At 39.7% G+C, this 20,006-nt stretch overlaps 1 protein-coding gene across 1 annotated transcript in view; it reads right to left on the bottom strand.

Moving 5' to 3' along the window:
• Nucleotides 1-2,228: 2,228 nt before the first annotated feature.
• The window catches only part of COL24A1 (collagen type XXIV alpha 1 chain), an 88,351-nt gene continuing 70,573 nt past the window's right edge, over nt 2,229-20,006 (bottom strand). The window contains exons 27-33 of the mRNA XM_014524810.2: nt 12,762-12,797; nt 12,636-12,662; nt 10,841-10,906; nt 9,837-10,005; nt 8,015-8,124; nt 5,882-6,097; nt 2,229-2,868 (exon numbers count right to left, since the gene is read on the bottom strand). Of these exons, the coding sequence (XP_014380296.1) occupies nt 2,722-2,868; nt 5,882-6,097; nt 8,015-8,124; nt 9,837-10,005; nt 10,841-10,906; nt 12,636-12,662; nt 12,762-12,797 (771 nt within the window). The 3' untranslated portion in view covers nt 2,229-2,721. The remainder of the gene's footprint in view (nt 2,869-5,881; nt 6,098-8,014; nt 8,125-9,836; nt 10,006-10,840; nt 10,907-12,635; nt 12,663-12,761; nt 12,798-20,006) is intronic.

Consider the following 20,006-nt stretch of genomic DNA (forward strand, 5'->3'; position numbering starts at 1 on the left):
TGCTCCGGGGACTTCCCGCAATGAGGCGGCGGCGGCGGGCGCTCCGCACGGGGTGTTTCCCCTGATTCCCAAGGCCCTTAGCCGTTGGGACTGATCTCGTTTAACTGCCCAAGTGCGTTTCGGTCTGTCAATAAATATTTTTGAAAAAAAAAAGAAGGTTAACGTGGACGCGGAGGGGAGGCACTGAGGTGGCTCCTCAGGGTTAAACGCTCTTCGCAAAAATACAACCAACCACCTCGCAAAAATATTTGCACCTCCTCGCATTTGAGTGGTGTCGAGGACCGTTGGGACTGATCTCGTTTAACTGCCCAAGTGCGTTTCGGTCTGTCAATAAATATTTTTGAAAAAAAAAAGAAGGTTAACGTGGACGCGGAGGGGAGGCACTGAGGTGGCTCCTCAGGGTTAAACGCTCTTCGCAAAAATACAACCAACCACCTCGCAAAAATATTTGCACCTCCTCGCATTTGAGTGGTGTCGAGGAACCCGGCTCATCAGCGACAATAACGCTTGGACGCGGGATAAGCACGGGGTTATGACATGGTTACTGTTAAATAACTTGTTAACATCTAAAAAGGCATTTGCTCTTTTAACACAGCGCTGCCTTTGGGAAGCAGAAGCGCTGGCAATAAACCAACCATTGAGAATAAGCTGTAAAGGTTTCAGTGACAATGAGGCCCCTGCTACGTGGTACATACGTTGCACCAGTCACTGGTCCATTGTGTAATAACTGCAGATGGGTGATGAGCACTGTAATTATCGCACCATAAAATGACTATCCAGTTATAAAGCCAGCCAACCAGCTACAGAGTTAGTGCTCGAAAATGTGTAACAGCTGGTTTCCATCCAGCGTTCATCTGAACGTGCAACAGGGCCCTCAGGAGAACGATATTAGTAAAAGTATAGAGAAACCCCAGCTTCTACAAAGATGTCATTCTTCCAAAAAACAAATATGTACAATATGATCCCAGTTGCACACGTGCAATGATACTGCTTTTAAAACATTGAAATAGCAGTTGAAAGACTGAATCAACTTCTCCACTGCCCTTAATATATCATTCTTTATTTTGTTTCTTTACATTAAATATATTTCATGGTTTTTAGGGAATACAACTGATACTTCAGCACAAGGATTAAAATTGGAGGACCAGGTATTTTTGTGTTCTAAAAGTGAACAACCTTGCAGTATCCTGTATGACCATGATTGATATTATAGATCTATAGATATCAATATGCATATTGATCTCTCTCTCTCTCTCTCTCTCTATATATATATATGCTTCCCTTGGTAATAAAACTAATTTGCTACAATAAGAGAGTCCATGTACACTTCTCATGGTTGCTGAAAACAAGAGGAACCAAAATGATAGGAGAGAAACAGTTATTTTTGAAGCACATTTTATTATAGTTGGGTAAGTGTGGTCTACTGTGGATAAACATGGTGTAAATGAATTGCTGTTTGAAAACTCCCCTTCAAGTACAGTGAGGTATAATTTTGCTGTGTGTTACTGAATTAACATTGCTTTGATAACGGATGCTGGCATGGTGTTTGCAAAGCCTTTTAGAATTACAGTTTAAATGGCAGAAGTGTAATTTTGTTCAAAATTGAGGGTTGAACAGTTTAGGCTCAATTTAATAACAGAAAACTGAAACTGTCCAATAGTATCATGAAAAATGGAATTTCTGAGTTGCTGAAATGATTATGATTATCATAATTTAACAGCAGCTCTTCATAAGACATGCTGCATTAAAAATTTCAACAAGTTACAAAATATATACACAATATATCCCCTAGACGCCATTGGACGTTTAAAATAGTTAACTGCAGTACAGAAATTACAGACCAAAACTACTGTATGCAGCTTTCCTACAATTTTACAATGGCTAAAAAAGCTGTCCAGCCCATAAGCACCATATACAATGTGCTATTTCATGCCACTTTCACAATAATAAACATACACGTTTAAAAATTTTCACATAAATAATGGTTTTCCTTGTAACAAAGTATGTGACCAACAATTTAAAATAGGTACTCTAACAACAGAAACATATCTTGATGTAACCAGTACATACAGTCTGAAAGAGAAAAAGGAAATCAAATAATATCTACTTAAGCCACGAGCACCTTGTGTTAAGAAGAGCACCAGGCAACACAAACAGGAAACACGTAAGAGGTAGTGTACCATCTGTTCAGATGATGTGTCCACAGAGGACTATAATAAAAATTTGTGTTTTAAAAAAAAACCCTTTATTGTACTGTGGCATAATTTACTCTCGTATGTAAGCTATTGCACATTTGGGAGCATTAGCCAGTATTGCTCCTTTGTACTGCATGTCTCCAGCTTCCTTAGGGTGTCTTGTACAGTGCTATTAAATAGGTTACTGAGAACACTAGAAGTCCCAAAGAATTTCTTGTTCAGGTATATAGTGCTGAGTTCCAGGGAATCATACACGAAAGCACCAGCCAATATTAAAAAAAATTAAAATCTTTTATCAATGTTGTTGTAGTCTATTTTAAATGCCATTTCTCCTTCTTAGGAGGAAGTCTTTTTCTTCCTGAGATTCTTTAAGATACAACTAACAATTTGCTTTAAAATGCTTCCACAGTTTCATGATGATTTCAGCTTAAATTCATTTTTCTTAAAACCACCCCCCTAAAAAACCCTACTTGTTGTCTGCAGCAATTCCACCATTATATGATACACCAGAGCAGGGTCAGGAAGCTCAAAGAAAGCACACTGAACCACTTTCTAAGAAGTGCTGTTGTCCTGGTTTAAGATGAGGAAATGAATGCACTTGAACAACTGGAAGCTGATTAGTGTCCTGAGTGTGAAAGTAGAACTGTGTCTTATGCCAGTTGCCGTCTTGGATCTGGAATGCATAGAATTAGAGGATTAAATATATATCAACAGGTTATTTCATAACAGAGAGAATCTGGAATGCAAAAAGTCAGAGATACAAGTGAACATACCGTATTCACTTGTATACCACATGCATTTTCCCCTCAAAAATCAGGCCTCCAAAAATTGGGATGCATCTCTTATTGTGCCAGAATTAAAGAATAGGGACCCTGCACAGGGATGAAATGCACTGCTTGGCATTAGTTTTAACTCTTTCACAGACACTGCTGAATTGACAGCAGCTTTTGACTCCTCAGCCAAAAGCTACTGCTAATATGGCAGCAACTATGAAAGGGTTAAAGCTAGCTTTTGCCTGAGCAGTGCTAGTCAGGATTCAGCCATGCAGTCAGGATCCCCTGTGGTCAGGATTCAGCCAGGGTATGACTGGAAAAATATTTTTTCTTCATTCTGCCTTCCCAAAACAAGGCACACGTCTTATTGGGGTGGGGGAGAGAGGTATGTGACATGTAGGCAAGTCTTCTCCCATCAGTGCTTGCAGGACTTCTGTAAATTTACAAAGGCTGTTTCCCATGCATTGATAGAAAAGCATTTCTTAAAAGTCTAACTTACTATAAGTCCTGATGAAGACTTGAACTGAGACAAAGATACTTTTCTATTCTATAGGTTCCTTCATGGCTTTAGGAGGTATTTTTAAGAATTATGGGGAACAACCTTTGCCATGAACTTTGTTTTGATTATTTTTTAAAATCTCAATACTATTGTTATAAAATGTATAAAATAACAATATCACTTTGTCTTCAGCTGAAAAAGTTGTGGGTGCAGCCACTCCTTTCTTGCCTAACTGGGCAAAGCAGCAGTGGAGATCACTTACAAGTGAAATCCCTGTAAAGAGTAATGTGTAAAATTCTGCAGAAAATCTGCATAGTTTTCATGCAGGAAGAGAGGAAGATCTCACAGAATCTCACACGACAATGGCACTTTTCAGTAGCTGTCCCATGCACCAGTACAGGCTGGGGACTGATTGATTGGGCAGCAGCTCTGCAGGAAAGGACCTGGGGATTACAGTGGATAGCTGCAGCTGAATATAAGGCAGCAGTGTGCCCTTGTTGCCAAGAAAGCTAATGGCATACTGGGCTGCATTGGTAGGTGTGTTGCCAGCAGGTCAAGGGAAGTGATTATTCCCCTCTATTCGGCATTGGTGAGGCCACATCTGGAGTACTGTGTTCAGTTTTGGGCCCCCCACTACAGAAAGTATGTGGACACATTGGAGAGACTCCAGCTAAGGGCAACAAAAATGGTGCGGGGGCTGGGGGACATGACTTATGAAGAGACGCTAAGGGAACTGGGCTTGTTTAGTCTACAGAAGAGAAGACTGAGGGGGGATTTAATAGCAGCCTTCAAATATCTGAAAGGGGGTTCAAAAGAGGATGGAGCTAGACTGTTCTCAGTGGTGGAAGATGACAGAACAAGGAGCAATGGTCTCAAGTTGCAGCAAGGGAAGTTTAGGTTAGATATTAGGAAGAACTTTCTCACTAGGAGGGCAGTAAAACATTGGAACAGGTTACCCAGAGAGATAGTGGAATCTCCATCCTTGAAGGTTTTTAAGACCTAGTTTAACAAAGCTTTGGCTGGGATGATGTAGTTGGGGATGGCCCTGCTTTGAGCAGGGTGTTGGACTAAATGACCTCCTGCAGTGCTGTTAGCAAGGGAGGGGGGGGAGAAGGGAGACCACCCCGTGCCAAAGCAAAGGGGCACCAATAGGCACTGCCTAGCTGGGGCGGGGTGTGGGACAGAGCTGCAAGCAGCTCATTTGGGGCAGGGTGTGGGGATGGTGGGGAAGAGTGGCTCCCGCTGCTGCATGCACTCGCGGGCAAGCATGGGGGGCATGTGCCCCCCAAATCTGTGTGTGGGACAAGAGTGGACTGCCATTGTGGGCTTTGCCTCAGGTGCCAAACTTCCTTGCCATGGCACTGACCTCCTGAGGTCCCTTCCAACCCTAATTTTTTATAATTCTATGATTCTGTCACTGTTAGTGGCTTATATTCTCCAGGAACACACTGGAGAATTCTTGACACATTTTTATCAGGAGGGCCTGATTTTTCCTTGTACCTAGTTGCTTACACCACAGAGGTTATAAAAATATTACATGTGTTAGTGGGTTTACAGTTCTATTTTTTGGTGGCATTTTACGCCCATATGATAGTTTTCTAGGGTTTAACATCACATTATCTATCTGCATACAAATCTCCCTGTGATTTTAGGAGTTCCACATATGGAAGGATTACATGACAATGCTACAACCTTCATTCTACTTAGCACAAAATAGAATTCAATGTTTTTCAGCTGCTGTAACAAAAATAGGAATTATTTTGAGTTCTATAAGAACCAGTGATTTAAGGGAACATCTTGCCTGCAAATAGAGTTCATCTAATAACCACTGGAAATTGATTAAGTATTCTGATTTTTCCCAATAAAAGTCCAAAATATGGAATGTATTAAGCAACTAAAGTTTCATTTTCTCTCTACCTTCAATTTATTACATAACGACATACCTGAGACAGCTACTGAAACTAATGATACTTGTCATTAGTAATAGTATTCTGCCTTCTGTGAACTTGCCCCTTCCTGTGGTTTAGCCTTATTCAGATACTACCAACAACTTATGCCTCAGCCTCTTTTTTCACAGCAAGTCTGACTGATCCTTGGTTTCCTGAAGGATTTTCTGTCTCTGGTTTGTCATCTCTCATATCCTGGTAGGATTAACAAGAGGGAGCATGGGATCTAATGCTAAGAGCAAGAGTGGATTCCCTGCCCAAATGCATTTTCTGGTAGCACTGGATATACTCTGGATCATATCAAATGGCTGACACACATTGACACACTTGTAAATGACATAAAAGGAAGTCAGCTTCATGTGTTGAATAATATCTAGATGACATATATGTATGAGCATACAAACAAGTTTCACTGAGGAAAGGTTGGTAAACTCCACCATTAGGTTAATGATACCAAATTGTATTTACCATGCACTCATCCAGAAGCACCTTTGGTTCAAGTAGTGTATTTGCTTTAAACACTTGACCATTCCATCCCTTGAAGCTAACAGATGTTTTCTGGGCACCTGCCTCATTTATTCCCCATACTGGTGTGTTCAGACAGTGAACTGTGATGGTATGGGTTGCTTCTGAGCTCAGTAAATGAAGAAAATTCATCTGCACTTTTCCAACTCCAAACTCCAACTAAGGAAAAAAAAAAGAAATGTGCATTGATAGACATGCAGCTGTACTGTGTACAACGGTGAGAGTGCAATTAGAAAGACTTGGCATATAAATGTGACATTTATACTGAATATTAGCTCTATTCATTAATGTGGGACACAAAGCAAAGTGCACATCTCTGGCTTTCTTCAAGAAGTTTGTTGGTTAGAGAGAAATTTGGAACCCATAATTATCATAATAATGATTGCACATTATTGTATACAAGTCTATATAATGCATACCTTCTTATAGTAGTATCATAGTAGCTAGGGTCGGAAGGGACCTAAACAGATCATGAAGTCCGACCCCCTGCCCTGGGCAGGAACGCATGATGGGGTCATATGACCCCAGTCAGGTGTCTATCCAGCCTCCTCTTAAAGACCCCCAAGGTAGAAGCGAGCACCACTTTCCTTGGAAGTTGGTTCCAGGTCCTAGCCGCCCTAACTGTAAAGTAATGCCTCCTGATGTCTAGCCTGAACCTGTTCTCTATCAACTTGTGGCTGTTATTCATAGTTACCCCCATGTGGTGCTCAGGGGAACAGGGCATCTCCTATTCCCTGCTGATCTCCCCTGGTGAGCTTGTAGACTGTCACCAGATTGTCCGTCAGCTTTCTCTTGTGGAGGCTGAATAGGTTAAGGCCCTCTAGTCTCTCCTTGTATGGCCTGCCCTGCTGCCCCCTGATCATGAGAGTGGCCCTCCTCTGGACCCTCTCAACGCTAACACTTTTTAAATGAATTTTAAACAATAATTACTTAATGGTTACAACATCACTATAGTGCAGGAAAAGGTAGGTAGCTGGCTTTGTTTTCCAGATGAGAAAACTTCTTGTTTAAGTGATTCAAACAAACACATGCACAAAGTCAGTTGGAAGTTTTGGAGCAGAGTTCAGAACTTCCTAACTCTCATTCATTGTTCTGCTCACACTATATCACTCAACTGTGGCTGGGGGGATTGGGGGTCACTAGTAATGCAGATCCAACAGATTTGGTTGCTTGATAGGAATAGAGCATGCTGGGGACTCAGCTGGCATGAAGCCCCAGGTCCTGAAGCAGACAGAATCCCAGTGGATCCATACAGTTAGGGGAAGACTGTGTCTCATTCAATTAGAAGGAAAGACCCTCCCCACAACTCTCCACCCCCTGGTCCCCTCACACACCTAACAATATAGGAGAAACTCAGTGAAGGGAACCTCTTGGATTTTTCTTCCAACGGACCATCTCTCTCATAGCTCCAAAGATGTCTGTGGCACTCTTCAGGAGGTAAAAGTACGCGCGCGCGCGCGTGTGTGTGTGTACACAGAACATTAAATTGGTTTCTTTAAGATCTAAATGTAAATTAAAATATGTGAACATGCATTTCATGACAGGAGGAGAAACTGCTTTGTACCTAAATTTAGTTACATGTTCAAGAGCAGCAACCCTTTTGTCAATACTATTGCAATGATGTCAGTATTACTAAAAGAGGATTTTATCTGTCTTAAATGATGGCTATTTAGGCTGTCTATATGCAATTCTGAAATGTTTTTACATTTTGCATTGTTAAATTTTTCAAAAAGTGCTAAAATAAATAAATGGACACTGTAAAAAATACATGGGTATACTCTGTCTCCCACCATCTTTGTGACTGCTGAAGTGGGCAACACAGTGAAGGGGGACCACTTTAAATACTACAGCTAAAGAATATATAGAATATATACTCTTTCTATAGATATATAGAAAGATAAACAGGGAGATGTACAAAAGTAGAAACACATTAAACAATTGGATTAAACAGAGATGGATCTAATTTATGGCAAAATTAATAGGCCAACACTTATCAAACTGGCCAAGGTAATCATTAAGTAAATTATTGTTCAGAGTTAAACACAGAAGCATATTCCACTGAGAAGCAATGCCTACCTTTGTCACAGAGACGGGTGATAAACATGTCTGGCCACCAGCAGTGAAGTTACAGAAAACCTCAATGGCATCAGAAGGACAGCCAATATTTGGGTCAATCCAGTATTTTCCTAACAATTTATAATCCCAGAGAGAAAGGAGAGAAAGATATAACTGCTGTTAAAGAATGCCAACTTTCCACAATTTGGGGTGAATGTTAGATTACTAAATTTAGATTGGCTTTGACTTTACTAGAGTTACCCTGTGTTTATAACCAGAAGCAAAATGTTTACACTGAGGTACAAAGTGAATACAATGGTTTCATCTTCTTTTTTGTGTCCTTTTCAACATACACATATAAGGAGCTATGTTCAGTAATCATGTGGGTATTTGTGCGTCCACTTTGCACATGTAGCAGGATTGCAAACTGCATGTAAATGCCAAAAATAGCAGCTGTGTGGCTGGAAGTCTTCCATTTGAATGCATAAAGTGAAACAGAATAATGCTGTTACTACTTAGGCCAATATGACCAACTCTATCAAGTTGCAAATCCTGAGGGTCTTGGTGTAAGCAGAAAACTCTAATTTATCAGCAAAGATACATCTTGCATTCAGTCTGTATACATCAAATTAATGAAAAACAAACAGATTTGTGCCAGTTTAAGCAATATAGGACAGGTCTGTTGAAATACAAATCCCTGTGAATGTGGTGTTAGGAGTTAGTGTCCTAGTGTTAGAAAATATATTTATAATTCTGAAAATATCATTCACCTTCAAATTTAGAACAATAAATCTGTGACTAATTGTTAACAGGTACAAGTAAATGTAACATGGTAAAAGGCAGAGGAGATAAACATAGATGGACAGATTAAAGCTTGGATTTTCAAAAGGACATGAAGGAATTAAATATGAATGAAGCTGAATGAATGGAAATGAAATTCAGTGGGAGTTGGGTGCCTCACTTTCTTAAGGATTGGAACCAAGAGTTCTAGTTTTTTCTGTCTTTTTGTCTCAGACCAACACGGCTACCAAGTACACCCCTGAAACATGGAAGATGCCGAATTTTAGCTGATTTTGGATTTTAAATTTCATTGCAGAAGAACAAGGAAGTTTTTTTACCTCCCTGCCTGCCATCTGACACCTCCAGAGAAGGAATTCTACCTGATCAACACATCAAAGAGCTACTCAGCACAGTTCACACACTCTCATGGACCCAGAGGGACAGCCTTCCATCTTCAGCTCCCTCTATGCAAAAATGAAGTTTACTTCCTACCTAAGGGAACTTTCTACCATCTTGTACCATCTACACTTTTCCCAGAGCCTGACAAAGGGACTTTGATCCCGAAAGCTTGCAGAAAGGGACAATTTTCTTGCCATTTTCCAGTTGGTCTAATAAAAGGTATCATTTTGGAACCAAGAGTTCTCATTTTTTGTATCACTTTCTTAAGATCCTTTGATATTTCCAGGCTAAATCATTAAGCCTTGTTTTCACCAGCTATACATCAGACGACTTCAGATGAGTTACTCCTGCTTTACACCAACACGAACCATCGTTTCAATGAGAAAGTGCAAGTTTGAGAAAAGGTTTTGCCACTCATAATGAGTTCATCTCTGGAATAACCTGGAAGTAGCATTTTTTTTTTACCACCCACAGAGACCAAATCAGTTTCAGATAGTCATGTGATTGCAAATAATATTCAGAAACATAAAAATATATCTTTATTTTAAAGATATTTTATCTTTATAACGCTACTCATTAAATTTTTTTCTGAAAAAATTAACATGTGGAAAGAAGATAATCTAACTGTAGTGACAGTGAGGATTTGAGCAACACAAATACTCACCATCTGACACTTTCCGTTCACAGTTAAGCAGATCCCTGCAGATGCGTGCTGGATTATCTCGGGTGCCAAGGGGGTTCTTGATACTTTGCAGTAAGTTGCTAAGGTAGTGTAATGTTTTGAATATCTCTGCACTGTGATCTAGAAACGTTACTTCAGTATTCTGGTACCTCTGTCAAGGGGTCATTCATTAGCAAGTGTGTTAGCACAAAGAAATACCATAGCAATAGCACATGCAGTTAAATTAAGTGCCCATTGAAGATCCAGAGAGAAATGAAAGGTGTTTGTGATACATGCAGCCATCCAGATATGAGGTAATTAAGAATGATTGATTTACATTAAAACAAATTAGTACATTAAATATATATATGTATTGGAGCAAAGAAATTGGAGTCGAGTTAAAATCATGCAAATACATTGTTATAAAACATTGACATGAAATTTGAAAACAGAAAAAAGAAAAGAAGAAAAGAAATTAAGATATTTAATAAGTGATGCTTTGCATTCTCAAATTTTGAACAGTAAAGTCAAGCTGTAGGGCCCAATCCTGCAAACATGTACAATTACACTTAAATTCACATACGTAATCTCAATGGGTAAACAGTCAATGGGACTACATAACTGCAAGAAATTAAGATTACATATAAGTATTTGCTGGATCAGAGCCTAAATGGTTCTCATCTTCAGGTATGAAGTTGAAGATATAAACCTCATATTATATAATGTTGTATAATATTGTATAATGCCTTTCTTTTATTGTTAATCATGATTAAACAACAGGATTACTATGGGGTTTTCTTTTTACCTTGACATAAGGTATATTGTGTTCTATATATCCAGTTGCATTTCATCATATTATACATTTTTTTTCTTTACAAAATAGTCTCTGAATTTTCAATGTGTTTAAAATAAAATCTTTGTAAAGGAACCCTGTTTTGGCTTTAAACGAACTCTTTTTAATTTGGATACTCTCTATGTGCCAAGGTAAATAAAGTAAAATATATTACCTCCATCTGTAGTGCAGCATTTGATTCGATCAAGGCTTGAATAGCAGCATTGATGTCCATTTGTTTCTGCATTACAACAAAAATCTTTTCAGAGAAGCAGTAATAGCAATAAAGAACATTCTACAACTAAGGTTGTAAATTTTCCTGGTGTTGTTGAAGGAACATATTGGTTTAATTGATGGATCCTATACAAGTCTCTGGGTAAAAAACATAGTTCAGATAAGGTATACTGATCTCAAAGGACAAAAAAGCCTATTTCGCCAAAATATTTAAGGCATTTTTATTATGTTAGTAAAGTGCTTTGCAACCACTGATTCGCATACTATTTGAATTCTTATTTTTAAAAAGACAAAGCCCCCAGAAAAAATGGAAGAATGAAATGTCTAAAATGATTATAGAGGTAAAAATATATCACTTTATTTTCTTTTCACAAGTATATTCCTGAAAGAGAATGATACTATCAATGGCAATAATGTATTGGCCCATAGGGTGCAGATACAAGCAGACCTAGACAGACTGGCATGTTGGGCAGAACGGAACCAGGTGAGGTTCAACATAGAGAAGTGCGAAGTGCTGCATCTGGGAAGGAAGAACCCCCAGCGCACCTACAGGCTGGGCATCGCTAACCTGACCAGCACTACAAATGAAAGGGATCTGGGGGTAACAATAGACCCCAGCATAAATATGAGCCAGCAGTGCATCTCCAGTAAATCCAAAGAAGTGATTCTCCCACTTTACTCAACATTGGTGTGGCCGCAGCTGGAGTATTGTGTCCAGTTCTGGGCGCCGCACTTCAAGAAGGATGTGCTAAAGCTTGATAGGGTCCCCACCCACATGATTAGGGACTTGTATGGCAAGCCATATGAGGAAAGGCTGAGGGATCTTGGACTCCTCAGCCTAAAGAAAAGAAGGCTGAGAGGGGACCTGATTGCGGCTCACCACTATATCAGAGGCGTACATCAGGGGCTCGGTGAACAACTGTTCACCAGGGTGTCCTGGGGGAAAACTAGAAACAACGGCCACAAATTCCTGAAAGATAGTTTCAGGCTGAACATTGGGAAAAACTTCTTTACAACTAGTGTGTCCAGACTATGGAACAAGCTCCCTCCAGAGGTGCTGCAGTCATCTACCCTAGAGGTCTTCAAGAGAAGACTGGATGGTCACCTGGCTGGGGTTGTCTGATCCCAGATGTCTTTCCTGCTCATGCAGGGGGCTGGACCTGATGATCCTTCGGGGTCCCTTCCAGCCCTATGATTCTATGATTCAAACTAGTCCTCCCATCAGTGTAACGTAACACATGTATAGCTCTTATACAAGCCTATTTATGTAAATAGAAAAAGGTGCACAAAAAAGATCCACAACAAACAGCATGATCTAATCTGCTTCTGGATTTAGGAAGCTGTCCACCAAAGAAAGTCAGTGTGCTTGAGGGTGCTGGCACTAGGGACTTTACCATACAAACATAACCAAAGGTTGTTCTCAGAGCCTGGGCACCATCATACCCAAGTTTGTGAGCATAAGCCTAGATTTTGCTTAAGACTAAACGACGTAGCTGACAACTAGAGCTGAAATGTGTGAGGTAAAAGGATTAGAAACCATTGTCAGCTTCCACATTAAAGCAATAGGTACTATTTATTAGTTTATTTATTTATTAGATTTATATGAAAGAACATTTCAGTTTTACAAGATGCTGAAGAAAGCAATACCTATGAAGAGGGCGTCAACATTTTTATTTGCAACAATGAGGGCTTGCATTGTACTGTAGCATACTGTAAAAAACAGTGTTGAAACTTACTCTGTTCCCAGGTGGTCCAGGTAGACCCTACAAAAGGAGAGGAATCAGGTATTAGAATCTACTGCAAGTGTCTTTCAATTATGCATGCAAGGGAAGGTTATATAAAATGGTGCTATCCACACTTACAGGTGGACCTGGATGACCCTTCAGTCCTTGAGGACCCTATGAGAAAATAAAATGAAATTGTTAAAAGAGGCACTGCATTAATAAACAACAACAACAAATCAGCAAATACCACTATATAGTGAAGTGTAGACACTTGTGATCTGCACAAAGAATCCTTGACAAAGCTGTAGACCATTTTTCTCCATTCCTGAATGTACTATGCTGTGTATCTTTTGAAGGTGAGTTTAGTTCTTGTAAAATACGCTGGCGGCCCTTTGTTTGTCCAGTTATGGTTGATGTTAAGGATACATTTTGAATAGCACAAAAAGGATTAATAAAAGATTAACAGATGTGATAAGCATATTACAGACATAAAGGCTAGGGACAGACATTACACATAAATTGGTTTAAGTGATCAGAAGCTGATTTAAACCTGTAACAGAACAGATGTTCAGTGCATATAAACCAATCTGAAAATGGCTGAAACTGGTTTGAGATAAACCTGGTTGAATGTAGTATCAGACTTAACTGATTTGGGTCAAACTGATTTATGCAATGTGTCTGTGTCAGAGCCCTTACTGGTTTAAGATAAACCAGACAACCCCAGCATCTCGGCATGCTCTCTGGGCTGGGTGGGGCTCTCTGCCCCATAGCAGGGCTGGCCCCTTCCCTTCTGCTCCCTGGCCAGAGCTCTGGTAGAGACTTGCAGGCACAGACCATCTGCCTGGCTTCCCCCTGCTAAGCAGGAATTATTCCCCACTCCCCTCTGCCTTACACAGACACCTCAGCATTAGCTAGCAGACCACATGCTGGCTATGGTCTGTGCTGTGGGAAACAACAGGCAAACAGGCTTTTGGAGCTAATCAACAGGTAGATTAATGTTCTTCCTTAGAAGAGCTGTTTAAGAAGAGCTCCATTAGTTAATGAAGAGAGGCTTTGTTTTCTAAATCGGTTGATAAACACTGAGTTAGGGGTGATAAACATTCCCTGCTGGGCTGCATAGGAGGTTGGGGGGGAATAATCAGAGCATCCTGCCAGGGCTTGGCTACACCCCCCTCAGCTCCGTCTTATGGAAGGGAAGGGAAGGGAGGGCTGCTCTAGCACTCCCCCCGTCCCCCCACCCCAGCTTCTAGCCTGAGCCACTGTGGGCATGTGCCTGCATTTCTGGGATGCCTGTCTGGTTACAAAACTGATTTAGCCTAGCCAGGTTAGACTAACCTGCAAAGATTGAATCAATTCAGGCTCAGGCTTTTTGAATATCTGTCCCTAGCCAAACAGTATGTGTTTGTAAGCATATCAACACAAAGTGTTAGAGATGTTTCAAAGGAATTTGCTGACCTGTTAGACTCAGCAATAATTGTTCAGCCTGGCAGTCATTTGTTAACTTTTAATAAACTGTTTATGGAGGCTTCCTTACTATAAAGTAAAATTTCTTATCCACAGTCATTCAAATGGTCAAATTCTCCAAAAAGTCATTCAAATCGTCAAATTCTCACCTGAAGTAAAACACCGGAACTCTCTTGAAACTAGTTAACTAACAGCAGCTGAGGACATGTTCCAAAAGTAGTCATATGGAAGTCTTCTCCAACATCATTGCTGATAAAACCTCTGTCATCAGTTTGTAATAATAAATAATAGCAAGACTATGCTGTGTTGACTTAAATATAGATTCTCAGAGCACTTTAGATAAATTGTCTCTTATCCACAGAAAAAGTACATTTTCAGCAATGGTAAACGCAGGCTTTTCTTGTACTTTTTCCAACTATTGGAAAAAGTGTGTCATTGTCCCTAATCTTGAGAAATCTCATTGAAGGGTGCATATTAAACAGCAGGAGGAAAAGCCAGCAAGGGCTTTTCCTTAGGGGGTAATGTTGACAACACCACAAAACTACAACATAAAGCAGAAAAGTCAAGAGAAAAATTCTACACCTTGCATTTCAACCCAGACTTATCTTCCCAAAGGCATTCTTCCCTCCGCCTCTCCTATACAGTTAATTATTCCATTGATTAATACTCATTTGTTTTTTCAAGAAAAGTGTAATTAAATCTTTAATATTGCGCGTTCAAAATTTCATTTCCCTTTTTAACTCTGTTCCTTGGTCTGCACATACTGGAGACCTCTAGGTGCTGCTGTAATACAAATAATCATAACAATAACTTTGAACAGAAGAAAGAAGCAGGTACTAGCAGCCTAATACTAGCAAAAGAGAGAATGCAACACAGAAGACAAAGGGCATACCTGGCAAAGACAATATACTGGTGTACACTGAAGTTTATAAGTGCTCTTCCTAGCTGAAATTATACAAGTTCCTCAGGGAAAATAAATTTTCCTAGGAAAAGCATTTTATGTCAGTGTAACTTCACCAGCAGTAAAGCTTTTTGCCAGTATAAAAATATATAAATAAATCAATCACATACCTAAGGAGCATTACTATACCAGGGAAGGATTCTAGAGCAGACCTGCCCAGAATCTCATTATGGTAATAAACTATTGCATTAGTTCTTTTCTTAACACACCCACAAGGAACATCTCATCTGATATTTCAAAACAAATATTTATACAAGAAGCATCCTTGTGTTGAATAAAACTATGAGCCTGATTCTGTATCTCAATAAGAATTTGGGATAATGCAAAATATGCAGGATTCGATCCTACACTAGACTGATAGCTATTTAAATAAAAGGATGGCTGAGCAGGTAGGACTTACTCATTTGGGTAACTAAAACTTTTCATGTTATCGGTCCTGAGATGTAAAGATGGGACATAAAATTCATGAGAGACAGCACACAGCAGCCAGCTGAGACAGCATTCTGATTTTCACTCAGAGCTGCTATATAGACTTTACGCCCCCAGACCTGCGTGGCTCTATAAATGTCTCTACAGTAATATTGGAGGAGATGCAGAACTGAAGGTATCTGTTTCTGTTTAGGCTTAGTCTCTGCGTACCTTTAATGAAAAGACAGGCGGGGGCATACTCATCAGGGACACACAGCTTTTCAACTGCTGCATTTTGTCAGTAGGCTCCAGCTTTTTTATTTCATTTGCTGTATACATTTTCAACACTATAAGCCACTGCCTTCATCCTGCAAACCAACATTCATTGTCATTTTACAACATTCACTGTCATTGATTAATGGCCAGTGTAGGGGAATAGGATTTAGATGTCAGTTGTATGATTAACTCTGTGTAATTTTGGCAAGTCACCTAAGTCTTCTGTACCTTACTTTTCCTCCTCTGAGGCTAGTAGCACAAAACTTTTAAAGTGCCCTGAGAATCTAAATTTAAGTCAACACAACATAGTCTTGCTATTATTTATTATTACAAGACTGATGGCAGAGGTATTATCAGCAATGATGTTGGAGAAGACTTCCATATAACTACTTTTGGAACATGGCCTCAAGCTGCTGTTAGTTAACTAGTTTCAAGAGAGCTATGGTGATTTACTTCAGGTGAGAATTTGACCTTTTGAATGACTTTTTGGATTTAATGAATAATATCAGCAGCAGATCTGCTATTTGCTTCAAGGACCTATCAATCCAGTAGATATATATTCCAGGACTCTAATAAGGTTTAGTGAAATGTATTTGATATTATTATTGGTATAAAAGGGAAAGAATAGGAATAATAGAACCTTGTGGAATGTTTTCCACAAGGTAAGGAGATATTTCATTTTTTTGGTTCAGGAGTAGATTATGCAAAAGCCAAGTTATATCAAGATCCGGAAGCTTCAACAGTCTAAGTAAACACTGATTTCTGATGAATAGATGTTGTTGTCCTGGATACAGAGATTTACAACTTTCAGCAGATTTCTCACCTAACTGAACAATTCTGTAGAAATTCTATATTTTTGGAATATGCGCTACAATTTTAAGCCTTTAACATAGTCTTAAAATGCTTGAGATTTACAGAGGGTTTTTTCTCCTTCTTTTCACTGACAATTGTATTGTTCTGATTAATTTTAAGTGTTTCATAGGTGATGTGACTCCATCTGAGAAGTGATGTGACTCCATCTGCCTTGATTCACTATCTCTTTGCAAATGAAACCCATGTGGAAAAAGTAAATCTGCAGTGCCAATTGTTCCTGGGATAAACCCTCTTTGGGTATACTATATTTCTTAAATGCATTAAAACTTCAAAGGCCAACATCAATTATCTTTATGTTCCCTTTAAATATAACAAAACTGCAAATAGTCTTTTGGAAATCTTGTACTGATGTTATAAATGCTCTTTCTTCATGACATACAGCAGCAGAATAAAGTTAAATTGCACATTTTACAGATTAAGTTAATTGTAGAATGTCCCTCTGGACTGTCCAGGATCACCTTTATGAATCTATTTGAACTTTAATGTGATCAAACAGTAACTAAAGAAGTGAGAACAGTATAATTATAGGTCCCTAATAACAAAAACAGAGAATTGAATTATAATAGCAGAATGAATTATTTGCAATGTGCTCTGTAATCTTTTTAAGCACTTAATTTGATCACCAGTACAAAAGTTCAAAGGCTAAAACTTCTTTATTTTTATTTTCTTTGATACTTTAAGGTCTAGATACTACAAAAATTTTGCACATGCTTAACTTAAAGCACATGAGCAGACCTAATAACTTCAATAGCTCCACTCATATGTTGAAAGTTAAGCATGTGTGTTAGTGTTTGCACAGTCAAGGTCTTATGTCTGTGGGTCTGCTTTGCAGGGGTTCTGAACACCCATAATGTAAACTGGTTTTAAGGTGACTTGTGGTATTCTGCCTCTGAAAATCAGGACATATGGTATTGCTTATCTTCTCATATACACCAGCTTTATATTGTTCTAACACCATTGATTTTGATAGAAATAGTCTTGATTTATGCTTGTGGTAATTAGGAGGAGATGTAGCTTCTAAATGTTTGTATTTTGCATTTTCTCAAAGATTATATGGAAACACATAAAAGGTCTGTGGAATAAATCAATGCATAATGTACAGCATCCTGGCACAGCTGATCCATTTCATATGGTGACATCTATTGCCAGCCTTCTTGCTCCAGTGAAATGGTCAAAACTTATGAACTAATGTTTAAACCTTAAGGGTGCCTGTAAACAAGTGCAGAGGCTGCTCCAATGCACTGTAATTACAGTGTGTCAGAGAAGACTTAATTTATCAGATGTATTAAAAAATGAATTAAGACTCAAAAATGTATTAAGACTAGATTAATTGATTCTGCTGGAGCATGGTAATTACCACGCTCCAGCCAGCCTCCATGTTTCATGTATCAGCACCTCCATGTTTCAAAATGGTGGCAGGGTGCTTGAACTAGCTCATTGAATGAGCTCTAGTTCAAGTGCCCCCGCCACCATTTTGAAGCATGGGGATGCTGATACATGAGACACGGTGGCACTTTAATTAGAGCAGCTCTCAGAATGCTTTGATTAAAGTGACGCCCTGCCCACCCCTAGAGTGCATGGAAAAATGCCCTAAGATACAATTCATTTCAGTGCAGAGGATACCTGTAGGCTCTTAGGCTAGGGACAGATGTTACATATAGATCTGTTTAAGTGATCAGAAACTGGTTTAAACCTGTAACAGAACAGATGTTTAGTGCATATAAACCAGTTTGAGAATGGCTAAACCCAGTTTGAGATAAACCTGGTTGAATATAGTATCAGACTTAACTGATTTGGGTCAAACCAGTTCATGCAATGTCTGTCCCAGACTCATTGCTGGTTTAAGATAAACCAGACACCCCCAGCATCCTGGCATGCTCTCTGGGCTGGGTGGGGCTCTCTGCTCCACAGTAGAGCTGGCCCCTCCCCTCCGCTCCCTGGCTGGAGCTCCAGCAGAGACTGCAGGCATCTCCCTGGCTTCCCCCTGCTCTCCCCCAACCTCCCCCTGCTTAAACAGGGATTCCCCGCTCCCTTCTGCCTTACACAGACACCTCTCAGCATGAGCTAGCATACCACATTCTGGCTATGGTCTGTGCTATGGGAGACCAGACACCGTGCTGTAAGAGACCAGACAAAGGCAGACAGGTCTGCTTAGGGCTTTTTGGAGCTAATCAACAAGTAGCTGGTAACGTCTCTCTGTTCCTTCCTTAGAAAAAGTTGTTTAAGAAGAGCTTGAACTAATGAAGAGAAGCTTTTGCTTTCTTTGTTTTCTTAATGGGCTGATAAACACTAAGTTAGGGGTGATAAATGCTGTGTTATCAACTGCTTGCCAGGCTTCTCAGGAGGCAGGGAACCCCTTCCTAATCAGAGCTTCCTGCTGGGGCCCAGCTGTGCCCCCCTTTACCTCAGCACTGCGGAAGGGGAAGGAGGGCTGCTCTAGCACTCCCCGGCTTCTAGCCTGAGCCATTGCAGGCATGTGCCAGCATTTCTGGGATGTCTGTACAGTTACAAACCAGTTCAGCCTAGCCAGGTTAGACTAATACGCAAAGATTGAATCAATTCAGGCTCATGCTTTTTGAATGTCTGTCCCTAGCCTTGCTGTTAGGCCAAAGTTGTGCAGAAAACCTTATGTAGAAAGCACAGAACTCCCATTATTAGAAGATGAACCATCCAGTTGCTGTCCTAAAATCAAATCTGTTTGGAATCCTATTGGTCCACGTGTAATTTAGAGAAAAGTAAATTAGGGGAAACACTATACTGTAGAAAGTTATTATGGTGCATTGCAGTGTGATGGTGATAATGGCAAAATCCTGTTGTTTGACTACAGATTGACCAGAGAAGATAAAACATACAAGTATTTTTAGCAAAAAGAGACACTGGCATAATTCAATGCTTTATGCTGTCAAAAAATGTGTGCCTGATTTTCGCTTTTACAGAGCAGTTTTCAAGATTACTTAGGTATGCGCAGTAGCTTTAGTTTAACCTATATAGCCAGTGCTTAGAACTGCACATCATTCTCTTGAAAAGTCTTGTATGATGAGTCCATTAATTAGAGGAAATTAGGAATATAATATTTATGACAATAATGGATACCACTGTTTCTTGATGATTAATACTGGCACGGGTTTCAAAATATAAGAGCACTTTCAGCTCCATGCTGCCCTAACAGAGGACTTCTATGTGGGCAACTCTTCTGAACTGGAAAGAAGGAAATGGGAATTAAATATGTAGGGTAGTTTACAATAGTCTGAAATGAGAAACCTGGTATTTGTTTTCTCTCTCAGGTAACAATTGCTTCAAGAGCTTTAGGATCAAAGAAGAGAGTTCCAGAAAATAAAATTGTGGCAAAGTGGGACTCCCTGCCTAGCCGCAGTGCTAGGTTCCCCACTTGCCTTTGGGCA

This window comes from Alligator sinensis, unplaced genomic scaffold (genome assembly GCF_000455745.1).
Source record: "Alligator sinensis unplaced genomic scaffold, ASM45574v1 scaffold32_2, whole genome shotgun sequence".
In the NCBI taxonomy this organism is placed as follows: Eukaryota; Metazoa; Chordata; order Crocodylia; family Alligatoridae; genus Alligator; species Alligator sinensis.